The sequence below is a fragment of the Macaca thibetana genome, chromosome 12 (assembly GCF_024542745.1).
Source record: "Macaca thibetana thibetana isolate TM-01 chromosome 12, ASM2454274v1, whole genome shotgun sequence".
In the NCBI taxonomy this organism is placed as follows: domain Eukaryota; kingdom Metazoa; phylum Chordata; class Mammalia; order Primates; family Cercopithecidae; genus Macaca; species Macaca thibetana.
Window position 1 is genome coordinate 77,934,983 of NC_065589.1, and position 25,604 is coordinate 77,960,586.

General features: G+C 37.7%; 1 protein-coding gene and 1 long non-coding RNA gene across 6 annotated transcripts in view; one reads left to right on the forward strand and one right to left on the reverse strand.

Moving 5' to 3' along the window:
• Positions 1-12,377: 12,377 nt before the first annotated feature.
• Positions 12,378-22,807, reverse strand: LOC126933201 (uncharacterized). Of its 2 annotated transcripts, XR_007718453.1 has the most exons (6): positions 22,721-22,807; positions 19,294-19,389; positions 19,113-19,182; positions 17,487-17,555; positions 15,146-15,526; positions 12,378-12,740 (listed from the first exon to the last, which is right to left on the reverse strand). It is a non-coding gene; the product is annotated as an uncharacterized LOC126933201 (long non-coding RNA). The 2 variants fall into 2 exon arrangements; XR_007718452.1 differs by having other exon boundaries at positions 19,113-19,389.
• A 257-nt stretch (positions 22,808-23,064) lies between these two features.
• SLC38A11 (solute carrier family 38 member 11) overlaps positions 23,065-25,604 on the forward strand; it is a 58,336-nt gene continuing 55,796 nt past the window's right edge. For all 4 annotated transcript variants that reach the window (XM_050752908.1, XM_050752909.1, XM_050752910.1 and 1 more), the window contains exons 1-2: positions 23,065-23,233; positions 23,698-23,812. In XM_050752908.1, the coding sequence (XP_050608865.1) occupies positions 23,138-23,233; positions 23,698-23,812 (211 nt within the window). In that variant the 5' untranslated portion in view covers positions 23,065-23,137. The remainder of the gene's footprint in view (positions 23,234-23,697; positions 23,813-25,604) is intronic.

Sequence of the window (25,604 nt, forward strand, 5' to 3'; positions counted from 1 at the left end):
CAACAGGACTTATTTATTTAGTTATTCATTTTACTTACTTACTTATTTATTTATTTATTTATTGAGATAGTGTCTCTCTCTGCCGCCCAAGCTGGAGTGCGCTGGCGCGATCTTGGCTCACTGCAGCCTTGACCTCCGGAGCTCAAGTGATCCTCCCATTTCAGCCTCCCAAGTGGCTGGGACCACAGGGGCGCCACCTGATTAATTTTTGCATTTTGTGTAGAGACAGGGTTTTGCCAGGTTGCCCAATCTAGTCTCAAACTCCTGGGCTCAAGCCACCCATCCACCTGGGCCTTACAAAGTGCTGGGATTATAGGTGTGAGCCACTGCATCCAGCCAGGACTTCTGATTTCTTTACTGTTTATTAGAGGGTGGACCCTATTCCCTCCAATCATACCTCACTTTTTAAAGCAGTGATTCTCAGCCTTTTTGGTTTCAAATTTTTGGTAGCCTATTTAAAGAAGAGATTTAAGATACCCAAAATATCGCCAATCAAGTCTTGTACCATTACAGTGCTCATACTTCCACCATATAATTCTGTCCCAGAGTATCTGAAAAATATCCAAACAACTGGTCAGCTCTATGTAACTAACTGCTTCAGTGGAAATCATTATTGTCTTGACCTCATTCCTTTATACTTAAAAAGACAAATTGCTCATATGTTCCAGAAAATATGCCATCTTTATTTGGTACCATGCAGCTCATCTCTTACTTGTAGCAAGTTGTACCCAGTCTACATAATTTCTGTAACCTACTACTTCATCCAGCAGTTATTTTGACCAGCATTGCTGCAGTAATATATATATACTTGTTTAAGCAGAAGTTAATCTTACACATTGGTTTTGACAATACCACTGTTTCATAGGTATTTCCTGTTCTGTCTCCTTACATCCATATGGTAAGATTGTACATGCTCGTCCCCTTGTGGTGGGGTTAGGTGACCAGTTCTAGCACTTGTCACCCATAAGTGTTGAGTAGAAGTGACAAACCACTTCTGGGCCAGAGTATTTAAATGTTGAGGGCAAACCCACCACATTTCTCTCTTTTGCTTCCAGCACAGTGACCCATGATTTTCAAGGTGGCGGCTGATTTGTCAGATGAATTCCTGAGCGACCATAAGCAGAGATCTCCTAACGACCCATGATGGGTAGTGTGAGCAAGTATGAGCCATCTAGTGGAGCAAGATCATCACACACCGGGTCCTATTGTGGGGAGGAGTCGGGGGGAGGGATAGCATTAGGAGATATACCTAATGTAAATGACGAGTTAATGGGTGCAGCACACCAACATGGCGCATATATACATATGTAACAAACCTGCACGTTGTGCACATGTACCCTAGAACTTAAAGTATAATTTAAAAAAAAAAGAGAGAGAAATAGTGCCTATATAGCACTGAGATTTGAGGATGGTTTGTTACCAGAGAATTGCCTACCTTATCCTGACTGATAAATTAATCAGATTTAATAATATACCTCTGACTGGTGTTGGCTCCATCATACACCAGGGAAACAGCCATTGTCTGGTACTTATATTGCTTAAACATGTAACTCAAAACCCCTGGTTTAAGTGGACTCCTAAGTGCATTATGCATAATAATTGTATAATTGGCTTTTGTAAACAAGACATTGCTATAGTTCTTTACAGAATTATGTTAATATTAGATAGATTATTCTTCATTTATCTATTCTGAGCAACTGGAAGATGAAAGATTTGCTATGAGAACACATAAATATAGTATCATGAAAGGAAAAGAAAAAGCTCTGTTCTGTGGAAGGCATTAGTCCCCTTTGTTAGTCAAATGAAGAGAGACTGTTCATTATACTTTAATCTTAAGGAATCCAAGATTGCTAAACTAATGGATAACATGTGACTAAGGAATGAATTAGTTGAACTTTATTCTATGAGTTGCCACCATGAACTGTGTAATTATAGCCAGGTCCTTTAAATGCCTTGAATGTTTTTCATGTGTGGATAAGATTACTTCAGACCCACCAGGCCTTGAAGAAGGATCAAACTCTTACCAGTCCTTTGCCTAAAATTGAAAATATCATGTTACTCGGATTATTTATTTATCCCTGCACCTTGTTTCAAAAAGGATTTTAAGTAGATGGCATATTATTATTTTATTAACACATTTAAAAAAAACCCATAAGAGGATTATAGAGTTTTTCCCTATCCTACTTCTCAGAGTGTTTTAAGCATACTGTAGAATTTATTCACTCATGAATTTGATACAAATTAAAGTGAAAATCTCTTCTGTAGAACCTCATAATGCTTAGAAAGCATCGTAACACGTTCAGAGAAAGAGGAAGATCAAATTTAAAGGAAGCTCTTGAGTTTCCGCCACAATGAGTTTCCCATTCTAGATATTAAAATAATAGTATGTACCCCAGATAACATACTCAAGTTTCTGTGGATTGTGACTTGATTATATGCATTTTAGATTTAGAGCATGCATAAAAAAAGATATCCTTTTTCACCTAGTAGAAAAAAATTCAAAATAATGTTATGATTTTACTCTTCCATGGTATGTATGTAATCTAAAATTTCAAAACATCACTGACTTTGCATTATAATTAAATATAAAAGGCGACTGACTTGAGCCAAATTGGAAAAAAAAAATTGAGACAAGGTCTCACTCTGTCACCCAAGGTGGTTAGCAGTAGTGCAAACACAGCTTGCTGCAGCATTGACCTCGTGGGCTCAAACTCTCCTCCCCTCTCAGCCTCTCAGCCTCCCAGGTAGCTGAGATCACAGATACACACCACCACACCCAGATCATTTTTTTTTTTAGTAGGGACAAAATCTCACTATGTTGTCCAGTTTCCAAATAAATTTTAACTGCCTAATTTTAACTATTCAAAAACTAAGCAAATACCTGAAATTTATTTCTTCTGAAAAACACGTACTGAATAAAAATCTACTATATTTACGGATTTTCAGAGGTCTTCGTAAATATTAACTCATAAATTCTTGTGGCTTTCCCAATTGTCACATGTCTCCTTTCATGAAATATGGTGTAAATATGGTGTAAATATGGTGTAAATTTTGTAGTAAACAATACTACAAAACTGTAGTATTGACATAGTAAACAGAACATGAACCTCAGAATTACCCAAATCTGAGTTCACTGACTTAATCAAGCACATACTATTAATATATAACCTTGGATAATTTATCAATTTAAACTGAAGAGCTTCATCTTCAACATTTCTAAATTATGGGTGTTATAAACAATAAATCAGGTTATTCCATTACATTTAATAACTAGCAACCCACACTGTGATAAGTGTCAGTAATGCAACACAACAGTAATATATAGGCAAAGCACCAACCAGAAATTAAGTATCTGTTGAATTTCTCTACTTTCCTTTTCCCCCAACCAATTCCTGAATAATTGTAGGGAGAAACAGGAACGTTTTAAGAAATCTTCTTCAACTAATATGAAATAGGATATCTGAAGACTCACCCTTCTATCTTCCTAGTCTACAGTTTGTTCCACAGCTATTTTTGTGACTAAGGATACCAAAATTAGACATTACTTTTACCTCTACATTTCAAGGCAGTTGTTAAGAACTATGATTAAACTACCAAAATAAAGAAACGTAGAGGAATAATGAACATTGACTACAAACTAAACTGATTGTCACACATTCTATCTGGTGATTTGAGAGGCTCCTTCTCATACACTATAATTCAATGAAAAAATAGCGTATACAAATGATTACTTAGTAAGAAAAATTCAAACTTAAAACGAGTTGTCAATGTGATGTGCCATGATAGAAATGAAAAATAAAATGTGTGCCAAGGGCTAGTGATGCATTTTCCCCTTTTTTTCTCTTTTAAAAAGTACCACAAAAGAGCAGTTTTTTTGGTTAAAAAATTAATCAAAATTGCTAAATCAGTGATGCTTTCAGAAGTTTCCTGTTTTTGACATCAGAGTCATATTATAATGCTCTATTTCCTGTTTCCTCGCCTAAATAGAATTTTGCTTCGGGCAATATTTTATCTGAACTTCTGTTTGTAGAAACCAGAGACATTTATTGAATTGTTTCTTGCTGGCTATTTGATCTTAACAAAGCATTTAAATGGTACTGATGCCCTGGCTTGAGCAACGGAGCATCCCAGACTTTCAGTTAATTGCACACAGCACACATACAACTCATTTGAGTTACAGCTAAATGCAATTACAGGCCTCAGAGCTGATACATAGATCACTTCTTATTTAAAGCAATTCACCTTTGAATTGGTTAATTTTTAATTGTTTATAAAATAATAAGATGGGAAACAAAGTTGCTACCTAATATGTTAATTTCCCCAAATAAACACTTATTTAAAGGTTCATTTGTTAATCAAGTATCTGGAACTTGAAATACATTTTTATGAAAGGAAATAAATTTTAGGTGATTAGGTTTTTATCAAGAGCTGAAGTTTTTAATAATGAACAGGGAGAGATACTGTGGCAAAACAGTAATTGAATAAAACATAAATTCAATAAAATGATATGAAAAATCAATGTTTCACATTTATCCTGAGTCAAATATAAAGAGAATTAAATTGAGGATGACGAAATGTGGTTTCTAATCATTGTTCCACCACTATTTGACCTTGAGCAAATTGCCTGGGGGCCATATTTGGTAGACAGATGAGGCTGTACACTTTCTTTTAAATACTTGAGAATTAGCTTAAGTGCTCTCATTTGGTAACTTGCTCAGTATTTCATAAATGCCAGGAAATTAACTCAAATCCTTCGATGAGCTGCATTTTCTGTATTTATTTGTATAAGTTCAACAAATATTTATTGAGGGTCTTCCATATGCTGGGTATGTGTCTTAGCAAAATAGTTTTAAAGTACATTATGAAAGATCTGATGCTCAATAGTATATCATCAGTGAATTGCAAATTAAAATCTAAATGAGATATCACTATATATCCACTGGATTGTCTAATATTTTAAAGTTGTCAGTATTAAATATTGAGAAAAATGTGGAGCAGCTGGAACATTCACACATTGCTAGTGGGAGATTAAGATGGTGCAGCACTTTGTAAAGCTAAACATATATTTACTATATTACCCAACAATACCACTAAGTATTTACCAAGAGAAAACAATTGTCTACACAAAGACTTGTAAACGAATGTTCACAGCAGCTTTATTCATCATAGCTAAAAACTGGAAACAACTCAAAAACATATAAGTAAATTGATGAGCAAATTGTGGTACATCAATTTAGTGGGATACCATCCAACAATGAAATAAATCAATGAATGGTAACACTGATTGACATGAATAATCTCAAAATCATTATCCTACATTAATGAAGCCAGACACAAATGAATATTTAGTATATTATTTTATTTGCATAAAAATTTATCACAGGAAAATCTAATCTATAATGACAAAAAGTAGATTCATGGTTGTCTGAGCTAAGGGGTAGAGGAAGATTGATGGACTGCAAAGTGCAAAAGGGAACTCCTTGGGCGTGATGGAAATAGTCTATATCCTGATTAGCAAGATGGTTACATGCATGTATACCTTTTTCAAAACTCATAGAACATACACTTAAAATGTGCAGTGCTGGCTGGATGCGGTGGCTCACACCTGTAATCCCAGCACTATGGGAGGCCGAGGCGGGTGGATCACCTGAGGTCAGGAGTTCAAGACCAGCTTGGCCAACATGGTGAAATCCCATCTCTACAAAAATACAAAACTTAGCCAGGCGTTCTGGCAGGTGCCTGTAATCCCAGCTACTCAGCAGGCTGAGGCGGGAGAATCACTTGAACCCAGGAGGTGGAGGTTGCAGTGAGCAGAGATCGTGCCATTGCACTCAAGCCTGAGCAACAGAGAGAGACTCCGTCTCAAAAATAATAAACAAACAAATAAATAAATAAATAAAATGTGCAGTGCTTCGGTTTTCTGAAGATTTCCAGGAGCTTCGGAGGGATTAAACAACCTTTGAGGTAATGACAGGAATTTGAGTTGAGAAACCACCAGGGATGTCAAAGGAATTTTCGGAACCCATGAAATCAATTCACAAGAGAAAGGGAACACTTTCATCTTTTAAGAAGTCTGCTTATAGTAATACCAGTCATGTATGAACTTGAAAGAAAGGCTTTTCCCAGACTTTCAAATGCCAGAGCTGCCAAAATCTGAGTTTGGCAAAAATGAGGAGGACAGGGGGTCAAGAAAGAGATGCGAAGCCAACCAGCCTTCCCACTGCCCTCTCAGAGCACAGGTTCCCACCTGCTTCTCTGCAAAGCCTTAATTACTAAATTGAGACCCTCTGACTCTATTGCATAGTGGTTATGGGGCCTGTTGGAAATGTCATTCAGTAGCAGGAAAACGTTTCTCCATTGAATACATTTTAAAGGGAAAAGTAAGAGAGAAAAATAAAGTAGTGTCTTAATTACACTATGTTTGCTATGCTAGTACCACTTCCAGACAAACAAGTAACACCACCAATCACCCTCACTCTCCTCCTCTCTGGTTCCAATCGGATTGCCTAAAAAAAAAAAAAATCTTGATGCTTCCACCATCTCAATCAATTTCATAAAACTGCAGATGCTGGTGCTTCTTGCTTTGAAGGATGTATGTGGGGAGGGGGAGATGTTACAAATTAAAATGGTGAGGAAGGAGTTTTCAGAAGAGAAAATAGAAACTGTGCACATGTGAATACATAAGTAGCGGTTAATAGTGTTGAGAAGCATCAGCCTTTCCTTGTTCCACTGAGCACAGTGATAAGGATCTAAATCTCCTGACGTGAAATAGTAAAGACTCAATACCACTCCATCCAAAATGGAATCCTGTCTCTGGGAAGAGAGAAGAAAGGATAGATTGAGGAAATTGATAGATGGAAGGGGTGAAAAAGGAAGCTAGCAAAGAAAGAAAAATTAATTCCTAGATTTCCATCTCAGAGAGATTATATTTGGGCTAGCTGGTGACATGATGAAAAAGTTTTTAAATGTTTGCACCATTTTCTGGACCCCAAATGCCACTCTCCAGAGATACTGTGTAGCCCAATTGACTAACCCAGAAGATCTGAGCTCTTCACAATATTGATCCGGGAACCCGGACTTCCTGTTTCGTGAAGGACCAGAACACGGTATCATGCATATGTATTATTAACCCTTTAATTACTAAAGACCATGTTTCTTGTGCATATTTTTATTATCACTGAAATCACTGAAGGAGTTGGCTCCTTTGAATCTTATCAGCTGACACATCCCACAAAAAAATGTCAGTAACTTACCAGAAAGGTAACTAGAGATAATTTGAACCAAGACAGAACCTATAACAAATGAATAATGGAACAATAATAATTCCAGAGTTTGTTGTGGAATAGAAAATCATTTCAAAAGAAATTTCTAAGAGGAAAATATTTCTTCTAACTAGGGCATAGAAAAATATACAAATGAAAAGTTTTTTCCCTCTAACTGAATCTAAAAGGAGTTATGGTGCCTTGATAGCTGCTGGCTATTTAAGCTAAAGGGAACAGTGTACATGGTTTATTTTCACTCTCCTTCAGCATTTAAATTCTGTGTGAGTATGTGTATGTGCACATATGCGTGTATGCGTTAGATTCCTCTTATTTTCCCCAAAAGGCACCAAGTGGTAAAATATACAGGCTTTTCAGTAGGACACGCCACCTGATTCTTACAACACACACACACACACACACACACACACACACACACACACTCCACACTGTCTTCTTATGGTTTAGTTTGGATTTTGCTACTTTTAAACATGTCCAATCTTTCAGTCTGTAGCTTCTTTCCTTTAGATAATTTACATTTTATTTGCAATATGTTTTACATTATTTAATCACCATTTTTTAAGTCATTGTAGTAGGGACATTTAAGGCCAGGTCAACCTCATGCATAAAAAGATTCAGAAAGGGATTTGCTGTCCTGTGCTTCCCACCACATCTGGGTCAGGGCCCTGTGAAGCAAGGTCATGGGAAGCAAGTTCATGGGAATGTGGCTGCCGTCTGAGCTGTTCCTTTTCTAGCCCTTAGGGACATGAAGGTCCTTTTGGACATTGAGTTGAAGAAGGTAGTAGTATTTATAACATATCTAAATGGATTCATATCATTCTTACCCACACTATTTTAAAACTTCTTTTAAAAGTCAGGCTGAGTTCCTATGGCAAGTGGTCACTCTGTTCATACTGACATTTTTTAGAAAATACGTTAGGGTCTCATGTTAGTAAGAAATAGATTGCAAGAACTTTGAGAAAGGAAGACAGCTAAGGAAGGGGTAAAAGAAAGATGAACTGAAATAAAAAACAAACATTTTCTGTAAATTTTTTTAAAAGATAGAGATACCAAGAAATCAAGGGGAAAACATGCCTTGTTGCATTCTTGCTTTCACTTCATTTTCTCACATGGCCGATATAGAGAAACTAACCACCAATAAGAAGGAAGCCACTTACTATGACATATTATTTTTAACTCATGAAACATTCATAGTGCTTCATATCTCAAAAATATATTTTACATCTTTGCAAATTGAGCACCTTTGCTACTGTTTGTCTAGCAATAGGCCCATGGCACCCCCAAAGTTAACAGAAGGAAAGTATGTAATAAAAGACAATATTATAAACTAAAAAGTAATGAGAAATGATAATAAAACTAATCAGAATCTACCTTTATTTGGTTCCAAACACTCCTTTCTCCTTACTATTTTATGATACATGTTTCTTATTCTCCATATCAGGAATCGACATATTCTTCCTGAAATGGTTAGGCTTTGTGTCCCCACCAAAATCTCATCTTGAATTGTAATCCTCATAATCCTCACGTGTCATGGGAGGGACCTGGTGGGAAGTGATTGAATAAGGGGGTGGTTTCCCCCATGCTGTTCTCATGATAGTGAGTGAGTTCTTACGAGATCTGATAGTTTTATAAGTGTCTGGCATTTCCTCTGCTGGCACTCATTCTCTCTCCTGCTGCCCTGTAAAGAGGTGCCTTCTGCCATGACTGTAAATTTCCTGAGGCCTCCCCACCCATGTGGAACTGTGAGTCAATTAAATCTCTTTTTTTAATAAATTACCCAGTCTTGGGTAATTTCATAGCAGCATGAGAATGGACTAATACAGTCCCCTTATCTCATTTTTAATGATAAGGTCGAATTCTAATCCTACTAGTGAGAGACAGGACTAGCTGGATTTCCTAGGCTGATTAAGAATTCCTAAGCCTAGCTGGGGAAGGTGACCACATCCACCTTCAAACATGGGGCTTATAACTCAGCTCACACCTGACCCATCAGGTAGTAAAGAGAGCTCACTAAAATATCAGTTAGGCCAAAAGCAGGAGGTAAGGAAATAGTCAAATCATCTATCACCTAAGAGCACAGGGGGAGGGACATGGTCGGGATATAAACCCAGGCATTTGAGCTGGATCAGGCAACCCCCTTTGGGTCCCCTCCCGTTGTATGGGAGCTCTGTTTTCACTCTATTAAATCTTGCAACTGCACACTCTTCTGCTCTGTGTTTGTTCTGGCTGGAGCTCAGCTTTCACTCGCCATCCACCACTGCTGATCGCCGCTGTTGCAGACCTGCTGCTGACTTCCACCCCTCCGGATCTGGCAGGGTATCTGCTGCACTTCTGATCCAGAGAGGCGCCCAGTGCCACTCCTGATCAGGCTAGAGGCTTGCCATTGTTCCTGCATGGCTAAGTGCCCTGGTTCATCCTAGTCGCCGAATACTAGTCGCTGGGTTCCACGGTTCTCTTCCGTGACCCATGGCTTCTCATAGAGCTTTAGCACTCACCGCATGGCCCAAGGTTCCATTCTTTGGAATCTGTGAGGCCAAGAACCCCAGGTCAGAGAACAAAAAGCTTGCTGCCATGTTGGGAGCAGCCGCCACCATCTTGGGAGATCTGAAAACAAAGACCCACCAATACCACTAGCATCATGGAATTGAGGAATTACAAGTGGTAGAGGAATTTTAATGCCATCTAGTATTTCCATGTATATGAACCACACTGCAGGCCACTGCTCAAACCCACCTTCAGCTCAAGCTGTTTTCTTCATTCCCACTCCCCTTGCTTTGTAGGGAAGTCACTGTAGCTGGCACAATGGCCAATTGACTGGATGAGAGATTGGTAACTAGCCCAAGAAGAGCTCATCCCTAAGCTGTGTTAAAATAATTAATTGGGAAACCATCAAACTGAGGTGACTCTAGCCCCCTGAGTTCATCACATATGAACTCAAACCCAGCTCAGAGGGAATGGTCATAGCCTAGGAAAATGGAACTTAATCTTAACCAATCAGAAACTGCCAACTAACCTCTAACTAGGGACTTTAAGGCTACTTTAGCCAATCAAATATTTTCTTTGTCTTGCTTCCGAGAACAACTGATAAAACTTTTTCCCTTATTCCCCTTCAGTGGAGCCCAACCTGGTTGTGCTTTGGCACTGTCAATTCATGAATCACTGTCTGCTCAAATAAACTCTTTAAAATGTTAATGTGCTTAAGTTTATCTTTTAACAGCTGGCAGCCTCCTAGGAGGAGGTGTGGTTCAACAAGCTGTGCTCAATGGAGGCAAAGGTATGTAGCTAAGCCTGTCAGACTCATTTGCTCTGGAATTTTCCCCAGAGAACTCAGTGACTAACCAGTCAGTTGCAAGAGAATAATGAAGTAGACCTACAGAAAAAAAGCTAAGATTCCATGAGAAAAAGATCATGCTGGCCATGATAGAGAAAAGAAAAATCTAGGGATACCTGGAATCTTGACAAATTTTCTAGTCCTAGATTCATTACAAAAATTGTTCTAATCACCACTTTCCCCACTCCTAAAGAAGCGCAAGTAGGTTTCTGTTTACTCACAAGCAAAGAACACCTAGCACCCTTTCTATCCTTCATCATCCCCTACAACGTCCTTGCCCAGTGGTCATGCTCAGGTTTAAATACCTCTAGTAACAATTTACCACTCAATTTATCCCAGGACAACTCTAAGTAATTAGGTTATAAAGCCATTGGTAATATTGAGTGAGCCTCTCAACCTCTGAATCTTAAAGCACTGTGAGACTCAATATCCTCTCATTATTCTGATCCCTCTCAATTGTAAATGTCCCAGTTTATCTGTAACTTTCCTCAAATTGTGGTTTCCAGAGCTGAAAACAATAATCCATGTGTGGTGTGACCAATACAGATGGTCTGGATTATCATTATTCTTGTTCTGTGTAATTATTACAAGTACTTTACCTGACTGTGTTAGACTTTTTTCTCAGCCCCATTAAATTGTTGCATTATTTAAACGTCTTGTTAATTAAAAACAGTATTACAAATGAGTTGGAGATAACCCACACGTTCTTACCTTGCACCTATACAGTTGGTTGTTCAGATTCAAGATCAGGATGCTATATTTGTAAGTTAAATTTCATTTTTGCTAGGCTAAATTTTATGTTTCCAGCCTTCCATCAAGTACTACTGACCACCCACACCTCACCCTCCTATAATTATCACTTCCTCTAAATTGCTCCAATAAATATATCTATTTCACTCAATTGGGACATCTCTTATACTACCTAATCAAGTTAGTCATCTTGTGATGAAGGTTGGTTCCAAACTATAGAGCATACATACCTTGTTTTCAGAACCTATAGAATACCACACACACAAACTTTATTGGTAATTAGTAATGATCAAAAGTGGGAAACGTAGACATATTCAATAGATCCTACATTGTTTTTCTAATCAGAGCGTGTGAGCTTTCACATATGTTACTGGGGCAATGTCAGCACTGGGGCTGATTTGTGGAACCTAGTACATCCTTTCCCCTCCTTATAGAGGATGAGTAGATAATCCTTTTGAAATGTGAGTGGATAACGTGCAACCTCAGTTGCTAGTCTTTTGGGTGTCCTTAGTATCTTTTTAATACATTTCTACTAAACACTTCTAAGACAGACAGTGTCTGTCACAGGCAGTTGAGAAGGGCCATTTGGTTTGAGCTTTCAATGTTTGAAAAGCTTCAGATTTATGATGTTATACCTATGAAACCACTTTTGCAAAAACTGTATCAGTAAGAAAATACTGGCAGTGGGGGAGATCCGATCTAGCCACCCAGTTTTGCCTTTACCCTTCAAGCTGTACTTAATTATTCCTGGACTTGGGTGAAGCTAACTTTGGGAAACATTTAGTTTACAGTTTAAGTGATAGTAGTCCTTCCCATAAACTCAACTGCCTTTGTAAAGCAAAGGAAAGACCACCAGACTAAGAGAACAGAGGAGCCTGAATTCTGCTAATGTGCACACATAAAGGATTGCCAGCCATTATTCTGGAGATTACAAAATATGCAACTTCCCCAATTACTCCTGCAGATAGCATCACTATTTTAGAACCTATGATTGGCCTTTTGAGATATCTTTTAAGGGTTTTTTCATGTTTCATAACCAAAGGCCCCACCTAAACCCACCAAACACTAGCTTCTGTGGCCCCACCCAGAAGCAAGTCAAGTGCACAGGAAGACCATTTCCACACCCCTATGATTGCACCCTCAGCCAATCAGCAGCAAGCACCCATTGCCTCGCGACCCCCACCCTTTCCCCAAAACTACCTTTGAAAAACTCCAGCCATAAAATTCTTGAAGAGATTGATTTGAATAACAACTCCATCTTCCACATAGCAATGGCTGGCCTCATGTCAATTAAACTCTTTCTTTGCTGAAATGCCATGGTCTCTGTGAATTGATTTTGTTTGTATAGCAGGCAGGAAGAACCCACTGGGCAGTTACACCTAGGGCAGCATAGATACACTAAAATTAAAACATGTCACTCTTAATCTTAAACTTATGACACATTATAACACCACCCCATTTTAAGCATTATAAATAAATATATTTTAACACATCCTTTCATTATTGTATGAATAACAGTAATATTACACTACGTTTGGGTTTAAAAACAAAGTGTTAATTTGTCAAATGGTTAGAAATGTATCACAATTTTGTGTCACTCTTTTCTAAAATGTATTTTTCAAAATATTCTGCTTGCATTAGTAAGTGGAGATGAGCCAGGCTTTTCTCAGTCTCTTGGAAGCCCTAGAGGCAAATGAACATCATAATTTCATTACTTAAATATTCTCCTGATGGTCCTTATTGCTGTCCACATGAAATTTACTGACACTTAACAACAAGGCTTTTTAGTTGCTAATTCCTGTTTGGATTGTTTCTTCCATTTGGAACATTTTTAATGAGCAGCAGTGACTGTGTGAATCACTATGCTAGGTTCAGTGGGAAAAAAAATCTTCATCAACAGCAACATAAATGTGATCCTTTCCCACAATAAGCTTACCATTCCCACAGATATGACCATACTTAGCTACAGCATGCAATAAAGGATTGAGTGCTGTATTTTAGAAGTAAACAAAATTACCCAAGATCAGAAAGAAAGAGACTTAAGTCAGATTCAGAGATTTGGGGAAAGTTTGCCAACCTCATATTTCTACACTATGGGCAATATTGGCTCTGGCCACAAAGTCTTTTTGGTCCCTTTGCTCCCACTTCCTGATTTTAGCACCACTGCCCTTCTTTGTGGTGAAGAGTATTTCCGGCAAACATCATGTATAAGGCACTGCTGTAGCTGGGAGAGGATACACAGTCACAGTCATCCCTAATACTTCTACTGCCAAGGTTCCACCCCACTCTGTGCCCCAGGTTGCATGTTCTTTAGTTGTCACTGTCAAGTGTACTATCTTGCCAGAATCTGGTCTTCCCGGCCAACCTATCCAAAGGGTATACAATATCCTTTCTCCAGGCCAAATTGAACTGATACAGGGATGACATAATGCAAATGGAACTTCAATAAAACAAAAGAAGAAAAAAGATCAAAATCGGTAAATGAGCTCTTACTTATTCTAGTGTAACCTTCATAGATCACATTGATTAAAAGATACTAAACGATACCCAGCCCCCAATTTTGGTTCTTCTACCTTGTCACTTTGGGTGTGTTTTGGGCATATTTATTAGTGAGTGATAAAAGCTGATACTATTTGAAGATAATCACAGTTTGCTTACCTACTGTCTTGTATCATGTTATTCATATTATAGCTGGCATGAAGATGTTACAGAAAAGCAGTACCAATCCAGACCCCAAGAGTTATTGGATCTTGTGCAAGAAAGAATTCAGGGTGAGCCCATAGAGTAAAGAGAAAGCAAGTTGATTAAGAAAGTAAAGGAGTAAAAGAATGGCTACTCCTTAGAGCAGCCCTGAGGGCTGCTAATTGCCCATTTTTATGGTTATTTTTTGATGATATGCTAAACAATGTGTGGATTATTCATGCCTCCCCTTTTTAGACCATATAGGGTAACTTCCCAATGTTGCCATGGTATCTGTAAACTGTCAGGGCGCTGGTGGGAGTGTAGCAGTGAGGACAACCAGAGGTCACTCTCATGGCCATCTTGGTTTTAGTGGGTTTTGGCTGGCTTCTTTAATGCAACCTGTTTTATCAGTGAGGTCGTTATGATCTGTATCTTGTGCCAACCTCCTATTTCATCCTGTGACTTAGAATGCCTTTACTCTCTGGGAATGCAGCCCAGTAGGTCTCAGCCTCATTTTGCTCAGCCCCTATTAAAGATGGAGTTACTCTGGTTCAAACGCCTCTGACAAAATGACTAAGCTGTAACAGTCACCTCCTCCAGCTTCTGAAGTCAGGAAATGGTACATGATCTCACAAAGAAAATATTCTGAGCTGAAAAAAAGAAGGATCAAATTTCAGTTTGGATTTCCAGTAGAAATACTTTTTTCCACACAGACTTTAAAATTATATTCTCTATCACATATGCAGAGAATACAGGCAGTAAAGTGAAAGATGCTGAGAGTACACTCAAGTCAGTCAGAGCTTCAGTTTTGCTGGGTCAGTCCTCAAGTTAATGATCAAAGACTAAGAATTCTCTGTAGGTCCCAAAGTAAACCTTTGACGGTTAAGGTTATATGGATGAGACACTTAAGGATATATGGATGAGACCAACAACAGAGGATACAGAGAAGGATCCATACCACATTGGAGAGAGAGAGTATTATTCTAGATATGTTATCCAAGGTTTCTTAGCAGTTCATTAATGAGACTAAACTAAAAAAACCAGAATCCAATGATTTATAGCTTATTATATTTGCATGTAATTGTAAACCATATATACTTACCAATACAACATTTAATGAAGCACAAGGAACTCTCCTATTACTTGCATAAGAAATTCAGCTAAAGAACTTCTTTAGGTCCTGTTCTAGAGAAACATCTAGACGGAATGAAACCTTTTTGACTATTAGATCAGTCTTGGTACCCAGCGGAGGTGTATTAATCCAGGTCAGATTTGTCCGTAAATGACAGAATGCCCCAAGTAACAGCTATTTAGGCAAAACTGAAGTTTACTGCTTTCTCATATCACCATGAACACCCAGATCTGGAATATCTACCAGGGACCCAGACTCCCTCTGTCGTATTACTCAGGCATCTTCGACATGAAGTTTCCAACAGGTGGTTGCTTCAGAGAAAAACTCCAGCTTCAGCCATCTTCATTCATTCTGGCCAATGAGAAGGAGCAAAAGAAAGGTAAGGCATTATTTTCCTTCTCATTAAGGACTTACAGTCCACCTGCATCTTCTTGGTCAAACTTAGCTGTATGACCACAACCAGTTACAAGTAAGGATGTACATTTCAGTTCTCTTTCCAGGTAGCCACAGTCAAGACCAAAATCAGAGTCTCTCTCAGGGTGGAGGAAGGAAAAATAAATGTTTAAAGCCAAATAGCAGTTTCTCTTGCAGTGACCAAAATTCCCTCTATCTTATATGATTTTGGCCTAACAAAGTGTTTTTCTGTTTGGATATATCAGCAGAAAACATCAATGAGAGCTTATTATGGGCCAAGCAAGTAACTAAATACTTTAAAAATAGTATTATGGATTAAATTGTGTCTCCCTGAAAAGGTATGTTGAAGTCCTAACCCCTACTACCTCAGAATGTGACCTTCTATGGAAACAGAGGTAGGTGCAGGTGTAGTCAAGTTAAGGTGAGGCCATTAGGGTAGGCCCTAATATGATAGGTATCCTAATTAAAAAAATGGAGAGGATAATTTGAACTCAGATGCAGACAAGACATGCACAGAGGGAACAGTGTGCAGAGACACAGGGAAAATGCCATGTGAAGATGGAGGATTGTAGTGTTGCATCTGCAAGCCAACCACAAGAAGCTAGCAAGGATTCTCCCTGTAGGTTTCAGAGGGAGCATGGCTCTGCTGATGCCTTGATTTGGGACTCCTAGCCTTCAGAACTGTGAGACAATAAATTTCAGTTGTTTTGAGTCACCCAGTTTATGATACTTTATTACAGCAGCTTTAGGAAACTAACAGAAGTCTAGGTCATCTCCAAAATTACTAGGTAGAAGAAATAAGTTCTACTGTTCTATCATGCTGTGGGGTGGCTATAGGTAACAATTTATTATCTATGTTCAAAAAGATAGAAGGGAGGATTTTGAATGCTCATAACACAAATAAATGATAAATGAGGTGATGGATATCCTAATTATCCTGATGTGATCATTAAACATTGTATACATGTATCAAATATCACTCTGCCCCTCATAAATATGTACAATTATTATGAATAATTTAAAAAATAGGTTATCTCATTTAATTCCTACAACTACTGCTTTGAGAGAGGTGCTCTTAGTTTTCCCTTTTTACAAATAAGTACATTAAGGCTCAAAGAATACAGCAACTTGCCAAGATCTCTTGAACTTTGATTCAGACCCAGTTTTTTTTCTGATTCCAGAGCCTGAGCTCCCAATACACTATACTAACTAAATAACTCAAAGCACATGTCTTTAAAATCTGCATCCTTTCTCAACTTGAATACCATAAGAGATAAATGTGAAGTGTTAAGTACATATTAGGTGAGATTAGTACCCCATAGTTCCCACATCCTACCCCATAGGTCCCCCCATCCTACCCCATAGGTAGCATGATATTGTAACCTATCATCCAAACAGGGACACTTCTGAGAATGACAAAGATGCTTGATATAGTTTGGATGTATGTCCCCACCCAAATTTCATATTGAAATGTAATCCCCGTGTTGCAGGTGGTGCCTGGTGGGAGGTGATTGGATCATGGGGGCAGATATCTCATGAATGGTTTAGCACCATTCCCCATGGTACTGTCCTAGCCACAGTGAGTTCTCTTGAGGTCTGGTTGTTTAAAAGTGTATAGCAATTCTCTAGCTCTCTTGCTCCTGCTTTGCCTTCTGCCATGACCTTAAGCTTCCAGAGTCCTCCCCAGAAGCAGATACCAGTGTTATGCTTCCTGTACCTCCTGCAGAACCATGAGCCAATTAACCTCTTTTCTTTATAAATTACCCAGTCTCCGGTATTTCTTTATAGCAATGCAAGAATGGATTAATACAATGCTACTTATGATTACATTGGGACAGGAAGCCTAAATGAAAACTATCTTGGGCAAACCAGGGCTTACTCACACAGTAATACTTACCTTATTGCTCAGTGCCCCATCCACACTGACTCCTAACCAGAAATGTCACTGTAGCAGACTTGCAGAATTCTAATAATTACAGTTAGAAAACATGAAAATACCTTAATTAAGCAATAATAATAATATGGTACCACACAAATAAGGTATTATTTCATGAGTAATATATAGAACACATAAATTACAAAAATGATGTTTAAGGTGATTAATCCTAAAAAAGATATATTTTGATTATTTAGCTGAACATATTGGAGAAGACTTTCCAACAAAGATTGAGAACTCCTACCTGTGGAAAATTTAAAAAGACAGAAGGTAAGGTCTATCTTGTTTGAAACGCTACATATTGGTGCTCTGTTTGTTACAGCAATGAAGCCAATAACCCAATACTGTAAGAATGTCAAGCATCTGGTTTTTCACAGAAGAACAAAAGCACTCCTCTTACAGACTCATTTCTAGGGTTGAGGAAAAAGTCACTCTTTCCTAGAGATATGGATTGAAAGTCATTGTCTCTAGTCTCATCCAAATTTGGACTTTAATAATATCAGAAAGGAGTCAGATTAGACATCAGGAAGAGCTTTCTAAACTCGAATGTCTGCCAAGCTAGAGCCTTCTTTTATTATTTCTAAGAGAGCTAGGTACCCTTGGAAGTCACTTCGCCTGGACTGTAACCAAATAATAATGAAACATAATAATTCTACAAAGGCTTAGTATATGATCTACATAATTGTATAATTTGATAAAAAGCTCAAATTAGGACTCTCTATATTTGTGAAAGTCCAGTTCCCACAGCCTCTGTCTGGGGCTAAGACAGACTCAATAAAACTATTTTTGTGCATGTGAATATGCACTTCAACAAACTAAATACTGTATAATCTGACTAAACTGTAGGGTTCTAAAATGTTAACTCTGCTTACCTCTGCATGGGAGGATTGCCAGTGATTTTATGTGTCTGTCTCTTTCTTTGTTGAGTTTTCTCATTGAGAATATAATATTTTGAAATTATATTAAATATTTATGAAATTAAGAAAAATTTCTTTTAAAAAGATCATCAAAAATATGTATAGAATGAGCCTATATCAGTCATCTATTGGTGTATAACAAACAATGCCAAAACCTAGTGGCCTAAAAAAGCAAATTATCTCACATTTTTGTTGGCCCTGTCTTTGGAAGCAGTTTGGTTAAGGGGTCCTTGCTAGGGTCTTTTTTGTTTTGAGACAGAGTCTCACTCTGTCACCCAGGGTGGAGTACAGTGGCACGATCTCGGCTCACTGCAACCTCTGCCTCTGGGTTCAGGTGATTCTCCTGTCTCAGCCTCCCAAGTAGCTGGGACTACAGGCATATGCCACCACACCCAGCTAATTTTTGTATTTTCAGTAGAGATGGGTATCACCATGTTGGCCAGGCTAATCTTGAACTCCTGACCTCAGCTGACCCGCCCGCCTCAGCCTCTCGAAGTGCTGGGATTACAGGCATAAGCCACCACACCTGGCTATTGCTAAGGTCTTTTATGAGGTTGCAGTTAGGATGCTGGCAGGGGCTGCAGTCATATGAAAACTTGATTGGGGCTGGAGGATCCCCTTTTAGTATCTCTCAGTCGCTTGGTATTGGCAAGAGGCTTTACTTCCTCACCATGTGAGCCTCGCTCCATAGGTGGTTTGAATTTCCCCATGACATAGCTGTTGGTTTCTCCCAGAGTGGTCTGAATGAGAACAAGGCAGAATTCACAATGACTTTCATGACTTAGTAACAGAATGTACACACATCACTTCTGTCATATGCTATTCATTAGAAGCAAGTCAGTAAGTCATACCTGCACTCAAAGGAAAGGGAATTAAGCTCCACTTCTTGAAGAGAGGATGTCAGAGAATTTGTGGATATATTTTAAGACCACCACGGAGCCTATCATCTACAAAAAGAAAAAAAGAACAACACATACATACAGAGACACATATAATATTAGGCTGGTGCAAAATATTAGGTTTTGTCATTACTGTAATGGCAAAAACTGCAATTATTTTGTACCAACCTGATATATTGAAAAAAATCTTTAAAATAAAGTTATCACTGGGAGTGGAAATAACTGAACATTTAAAATTTATCCTTTTCATTTTATTTCTACTTTTTAAAGAACAAAGATTTTTCTTTTGTAACTAAACAGAAAGGAAAGGTTTTGACAGAGATTTGTGGTCAATGTAGTGGTGAAAATAATTGTATTAATCAATAGATCAACTTGGTCAGATTCGATATCTTTAGAATATTTATTTTTTCTGATTCATGAATAAGGTGTATCTCTCAATTTATTTAGGCCTTCTGTAATGTACCTTGATTGTTATCTTTTTTTTTGAAGAGACTGTGTACATTTTTCTCTTTGGTTGGATTTATTTCTTAGTATTAGATATTCTCTGACACTATTATAAACTTTTTAATTACAATATCTAGTTGTTTGCTGTTGCTGTAGAGAAATTAATATATTTTTAGTCTAATCTTATGCTAATAAGCTCTCTATATTCTCTATTTCTAATTTTTTTCTCTTAGATTATTTTGGATTTTTCTATACAAACAATTTTATCATGTAAAAATGATGACAGTTTTAATTTTAGCTTTCCAATTCTCATACCTCTGATTTCTCTTTTATTTCTTACTACTTTAGACTAGGAACTCCAACATCAAGTTAAATAAAAGTCACAAACATTGATTTTTTTCACTTCTGATTAAATAGGAATGCTTCCAAAATTTCCTTGTAATGAAAATATTTTCCTATAGTTTATCACTATCAGGAAGTTGTATTATATTTTTGATTTACAAAGTTTTTTTAAATCAATAATTCAACATTATCAAGTGTTTTTCCTGAATATAGTGAAATAATAACATGGTTTTTTCTTACCTGTTAATGTTGGAAATTATATTTATGAACTTTTTTGTTAATTAAGCCATCCTTTCATAGTTGGGCTATATTCAACTTTTTTATGATATTGTTAACTTTTTGTGAACAGATAGGTTCAACTTGCTAATAGTTTGCTTGGAATTTCTGATTCTATTCTTTTGAGTAAAATAGGGTTATAATTTTTGTTTCTCAATGCACTTGTATCAGGATTAAGATTACTAATATTAAAACTGTAACTTCACAGAATTAGAAAAAAGTTTAAAAGAGAGAAGCTGGGAAAAGATACGTATAAAGCATATAAATGACACAGGGTTGCCACCCCAAATATATAAATTATGCTTACAAATCAATAGAAAAAATTTACAACCAAAACCAAATGGGAAAAAAAAAATTCACAAAAAGAACAATGGAAATATTTAACTAGTATGTAAAATATCTTCCATCTCAATGTAAATTAGGATAATACAAATTTATACAATAATTATACACCACTTAAAAATCCAGCAGAACAATGAAACTTAAAAAATAGATTAAGTAAATCCTGGTGTTGCAGACAATGTAGAAAAACAAGAATTTCAACTCTGTTGGTAGAAGTGAAATTCATGTTATCAATTTGCAAAGCAATTTAAAAATATTTAATGAAGGCCAGGCACAGTGGCTCACACCTGTAATCTCAACACTTTGGGAGGCTGAGGAGGGTGGATCACCTGAGATCAGGAGTTCAAGACCAGCCTGGCTAACATGGTGAAACCCCATCTCTACTAAAAATACAAAAACTTAGCTGAGCGTGGTGTGGGCACCTATATTCCCAGCTACTCCTGAGGCTGAAGCAAGATAATCACTTGAACCCGGGAGGCGGAGGTTGCAGTGACCAGAGGTCACACCATTGCTCTCCAGCCTGGGCAACAAAACTGAAACTCCGTCTGAAAAAGAAAAAAAAAAACTAACGAAGATGAAAGTGCGCATGACCTACTATATAACACTTCTACATCTAGAGAAACTGTCACTTTTATGCTCCGTAAGAGTGTAAAATGAGAAACAACCTTACTATCTTTCAGTAGGGGGAAGGCTGACTTAACTGTTAGATATAATGAAAAAAAAAAGCGTATCTGCATATATCTACATCATACATGCTGAAAATAAAAATGCCAGTGGAAAAATAACATGTACAATATGGTACCATCTTCGTAAATGTTGAAAACACAAAAGCCAATATTATATATTGTTTATGGCTATAAATGAACAGATTAAAATAGAAAGCATGAATAGCAAAGATAACACTAACTTGATGAACCGATGACTCCAGGGCTGAAGGTCTAGGGAAAGGAATGGAGAAGGTCAAGGGGGTTCCTATTGTGACATTATGTTTACTTTTACAATTTGAAGAAAATATGACACCATGTTAACATTTGTTAATTTGATGGCAGAGTGTATATAAAGTTTATAAGTCTTTCGTTTTCCCACGGTTTTAATTTTTTTTCATAATTATAAGTAAATATGTATGAAACAGAACCTCTTTAATTAGGTACAGTTGGCCTCCACATCCCCAGTTCTGCATCCATGCCTTAAACCAATCCCAGATCAAAAATGTAGTTAGGGCTAGGATGGGTGTGTCTATACTGAACACATAGGGACTTTTTTTCTTATTTCCTAGACAATACAGTATAACAACTAGTTAAATGGCATTTACATTGTACTAGGTATCATAAATAATCTAGAGATGATTTAAAGTATGCTGGAGAATGTGCCTGGGTTACATGTAAATACTATGCCGTTTAGTATCAAGGACCTGAGCATTCCTGGATTTTCGTATCTGCAGGGGTTCCAGAACCAATCCCCTGTGGATATCAAGGGAAGGCAGAATTTGGTAAGTATGATGGCATATCACCCCTCTTACTGCCCCTGAAACTGTTGTCTTATGCATTCTGTCTCTGATATTGAATACTCTCTGGACTTGTTGCTTCATCTGTAATGTATAGGTGGTCACTGAAGATTCCTTCTAGCTCAGACACTGTAGGTGCCATCCCTTTTCCAAACCCTTGTACTCCTTTTTCCCTCTTCAAGGTTCATTACCTGAATCCATTAACAATCCACCTTCATTTTCTCTATGGCTCCTTTTTCTAAAAAGTTACCAGAAAGCGTTTGACCAAAGCATGCTCAGTAGTCAAGTTTGCTAAAACCCTAGGAAAGTTTTTTGTTTTGCTATTCATTTTCTTATGAGTCTTTCCATTTCCATTTACGATAAAAGTCCCAAATTTTCACCCGTCGTCTCTGCCGTTGAAAAGGTGTAGCGAGGAGGAGATGCTAATAGGGAAGATGTCCCACGGGCCCAAGGGTGCTTCTGCGCTCTTACCTGGGTTTCGGACCCAGCAAAGGCGCAGCTAATTTAGGAACGAGCTGCAACGAGGCGGTCATAACTCTGTGCAATCTAGGCAGGGCAGCGTGGGTGGAACAAGTTGTCCTCTGCAGCTTCGGGGAAGAGTAGCTCTCCCTGTTCTCTGAGGAAGGCGGGGGTGTGGAGGCGGGAGGCGGGGAGACAGGGCAGCCCGGATCAGAAACATCCTGCAGCATCTCCGCATCCGGAGGAAAACTATATTTGGGCGAACTCCGGTGGAAAAGTGCCCCAAGCTGTCACAGCCTAGAGATCTTGGGGCTGCAGCCCTCGCGGCCTGCCGACGGGGCAGAGGGCGCCGGTGGAACTGGCTCTCTGCAGCTCTGCGGCGGCGCGCGGACCTCGGCTGTGTGCGAGGTGGCGGAGGAGGCTGGCGGGATGCGAGCCGGACCTCGGCGCCAGCATCTTCTACCTCCTCAGGACAACCGCGCAGCCATGGGCTACCAGAGGCAGGACCCTGTCATCCCACCGCAGGTAAAACTAGCGACTGGGCGTTCTGAAGCCAGTTTTCCGGAAATTTCATTCACCTTGCAACAGGTCAGGTCACCTACCTTCACCCGGGCTCTTGGTTTAGCACCGCGAAAAGTTCTCTGGGAGAAAAAGTTTTGCCTTAATCTGACTTTGTTTTTTTTTCCTTAGCAGGCAATTTAATTTCACACAATCACATCACCGAATTCCTAACAGATCCTGTACTTAGCAGCTGGGGCAGCTGTAATCTGGAAATTTTAGGGTGGAGTTAGCTTACCAAGCTCTGTTGAATTACTAGCCATTATTGTTATTCTTTATTACTGTTATCCTGGCATTATTTTATTTTCATTAGTGACATTACTTATTATTACTAGAAATATCGTGCTAGTATCCTGCATTACATATTTGTTACTTTTCTAATTTTCTGAGCTAGTATTTGCTTATAATTGCTATTTTATCTATTAAAATAGAGAGATCTAGATGACAGAGAAACCCTTGTTTCTGAACATGAGTATAAAGAGAAAACCTGTCAGTCTGCTGCTCTTTTTAATGTTGTCAACTCGATTATAGGATCTGGTATAATAGGTAAGTGTATGTTGTTTTGGTTTCAATTTTAAGTGAAAGGGCAAAATTTAAGACTCGCTATGCTGCTAGTGTTTATTAATTATTTTTAAAGAAAAAAAGACTTAAATAAGAAAATTGGAAATTTTCTTCCATAAAAGCCTTCCTTTTTTTCTAGTGTAACTGTATGTGTGCGTGCCTTTTATGCTGAAGATGGGGCTGTCATTCACACTGCTTCCACAGTTAAGAGCATCTTCCACATGTAGTAGATTAAGGTGAAACTGCATATGGGCGGTGCTGAATCTTTTTTCTGTAGGCTGTGTGGTTGATTGTTAATGTTACCTAATGTATTTTTTCCCACTTACTGAAGGGTCCATCATTATTTGAATCATCTTTCTTTAACCTTATAGAAGTATAAAACTTCCAGATATTTGTAAATGTTAGAGGTGAAAAGTTTAATATGAAAACATACCAATCTTATGAAAAATTAAATTCATACATTCTTTACCTATCTATACAATGTTAAATTTTAAAGTACAAAATTATTACAATATATTAATTTTAAATATCATTTAGTCAACAATGCAAATTTGTTCATTGAAAATGCATATAATTTTCCTAGCAAAGGAGCCATAAAATCAGAATTAAAAGAAATAAATAGCTCAGATTTTCCCATTGTATTAGAAGCAAGGGAAATTGTCTGAAAAACGTTAAAAGTGTATTGCATTATAGTAATAAAAGCAGCTCTATTTTCAGTGGTTCTTATTCTTTTTGGTACCTGAAAACATTCTATCTCAGAAAAGACAAGAAGAAAACAAAATCCTGCAAAATGCAATACTTTTTTGAGAATACAAGGTTTTATAAAGTTGTGACATTTTTGTCTCTGTCATCATCTTCTGAAAATTAAACATTTATCTGGATTGAGCTACTTTTCTTACTCTTGAGTTACTTTTACTTTTCACAAGTTAATATGGTTCCTGATTTTACATTTTTCTATGGATAGTCTTTTTTTTTCCTCCAAATGATACATAAAATGGCATTACCTGAGATAAAGTAGAAGGAAACAGGGACAAAGGCTTGTTTACAATTCTACCTCCATGTGCAATGAAGGTATGGGCAGCTGTACTTAGAAGAATTCTAGAGCTAATTCCTGATGTGAACATGCTAAGCTAAGCCATGTCAGCAATGCTAAACAGTACCACTGAATCCTGCTCAGCGGCTTGTTTTCTTTTCTTTAAGGGAAAACTTTTCAGAGAATAAAAATCTTGGCTGCAAATATTTTAACTGTGTTTGTTTTAGATATTTTATTGTCCATAATCTAAAGTTGCCCATTTTCCCCAAAGTTACAAGAAATAATTATACGTACCCTTGTCAGCATTATAAAAAAGACTTTCGCCTTCTCATTTTTCTCTCATTTTTTTCCTACATAGTAGCCCCATTTTGACTCCAGAGTCTGTCTGTCTTAATATTCCATAACCCTTCTGTGCTCTTTATTATCCACTCTGCTTTCTTGGCTAGCAGGTAGGAAAGGATTTGAGGTAATGATTTTCCACATATTCCAGGGCTGTGTCACTCTTACCCTGAAGTAAACGTTATTTGTGTGAACTGGCATTTGTTTTTCATTTGCTGCTTTCTAATTCTTATCCCATCACCTCATAAACTTGCTCTCTTGACTTGTCCCTAAGCTAATAACATTTTATTCTGAAATAAGTATTAATGCCTAACATTTAATGTTAATACTGTCCTATGTGCAACTTACAAGTATGTCATATAAGTTTATAAATTGACTTTACCTATTATATGCAGAAATTGAAGG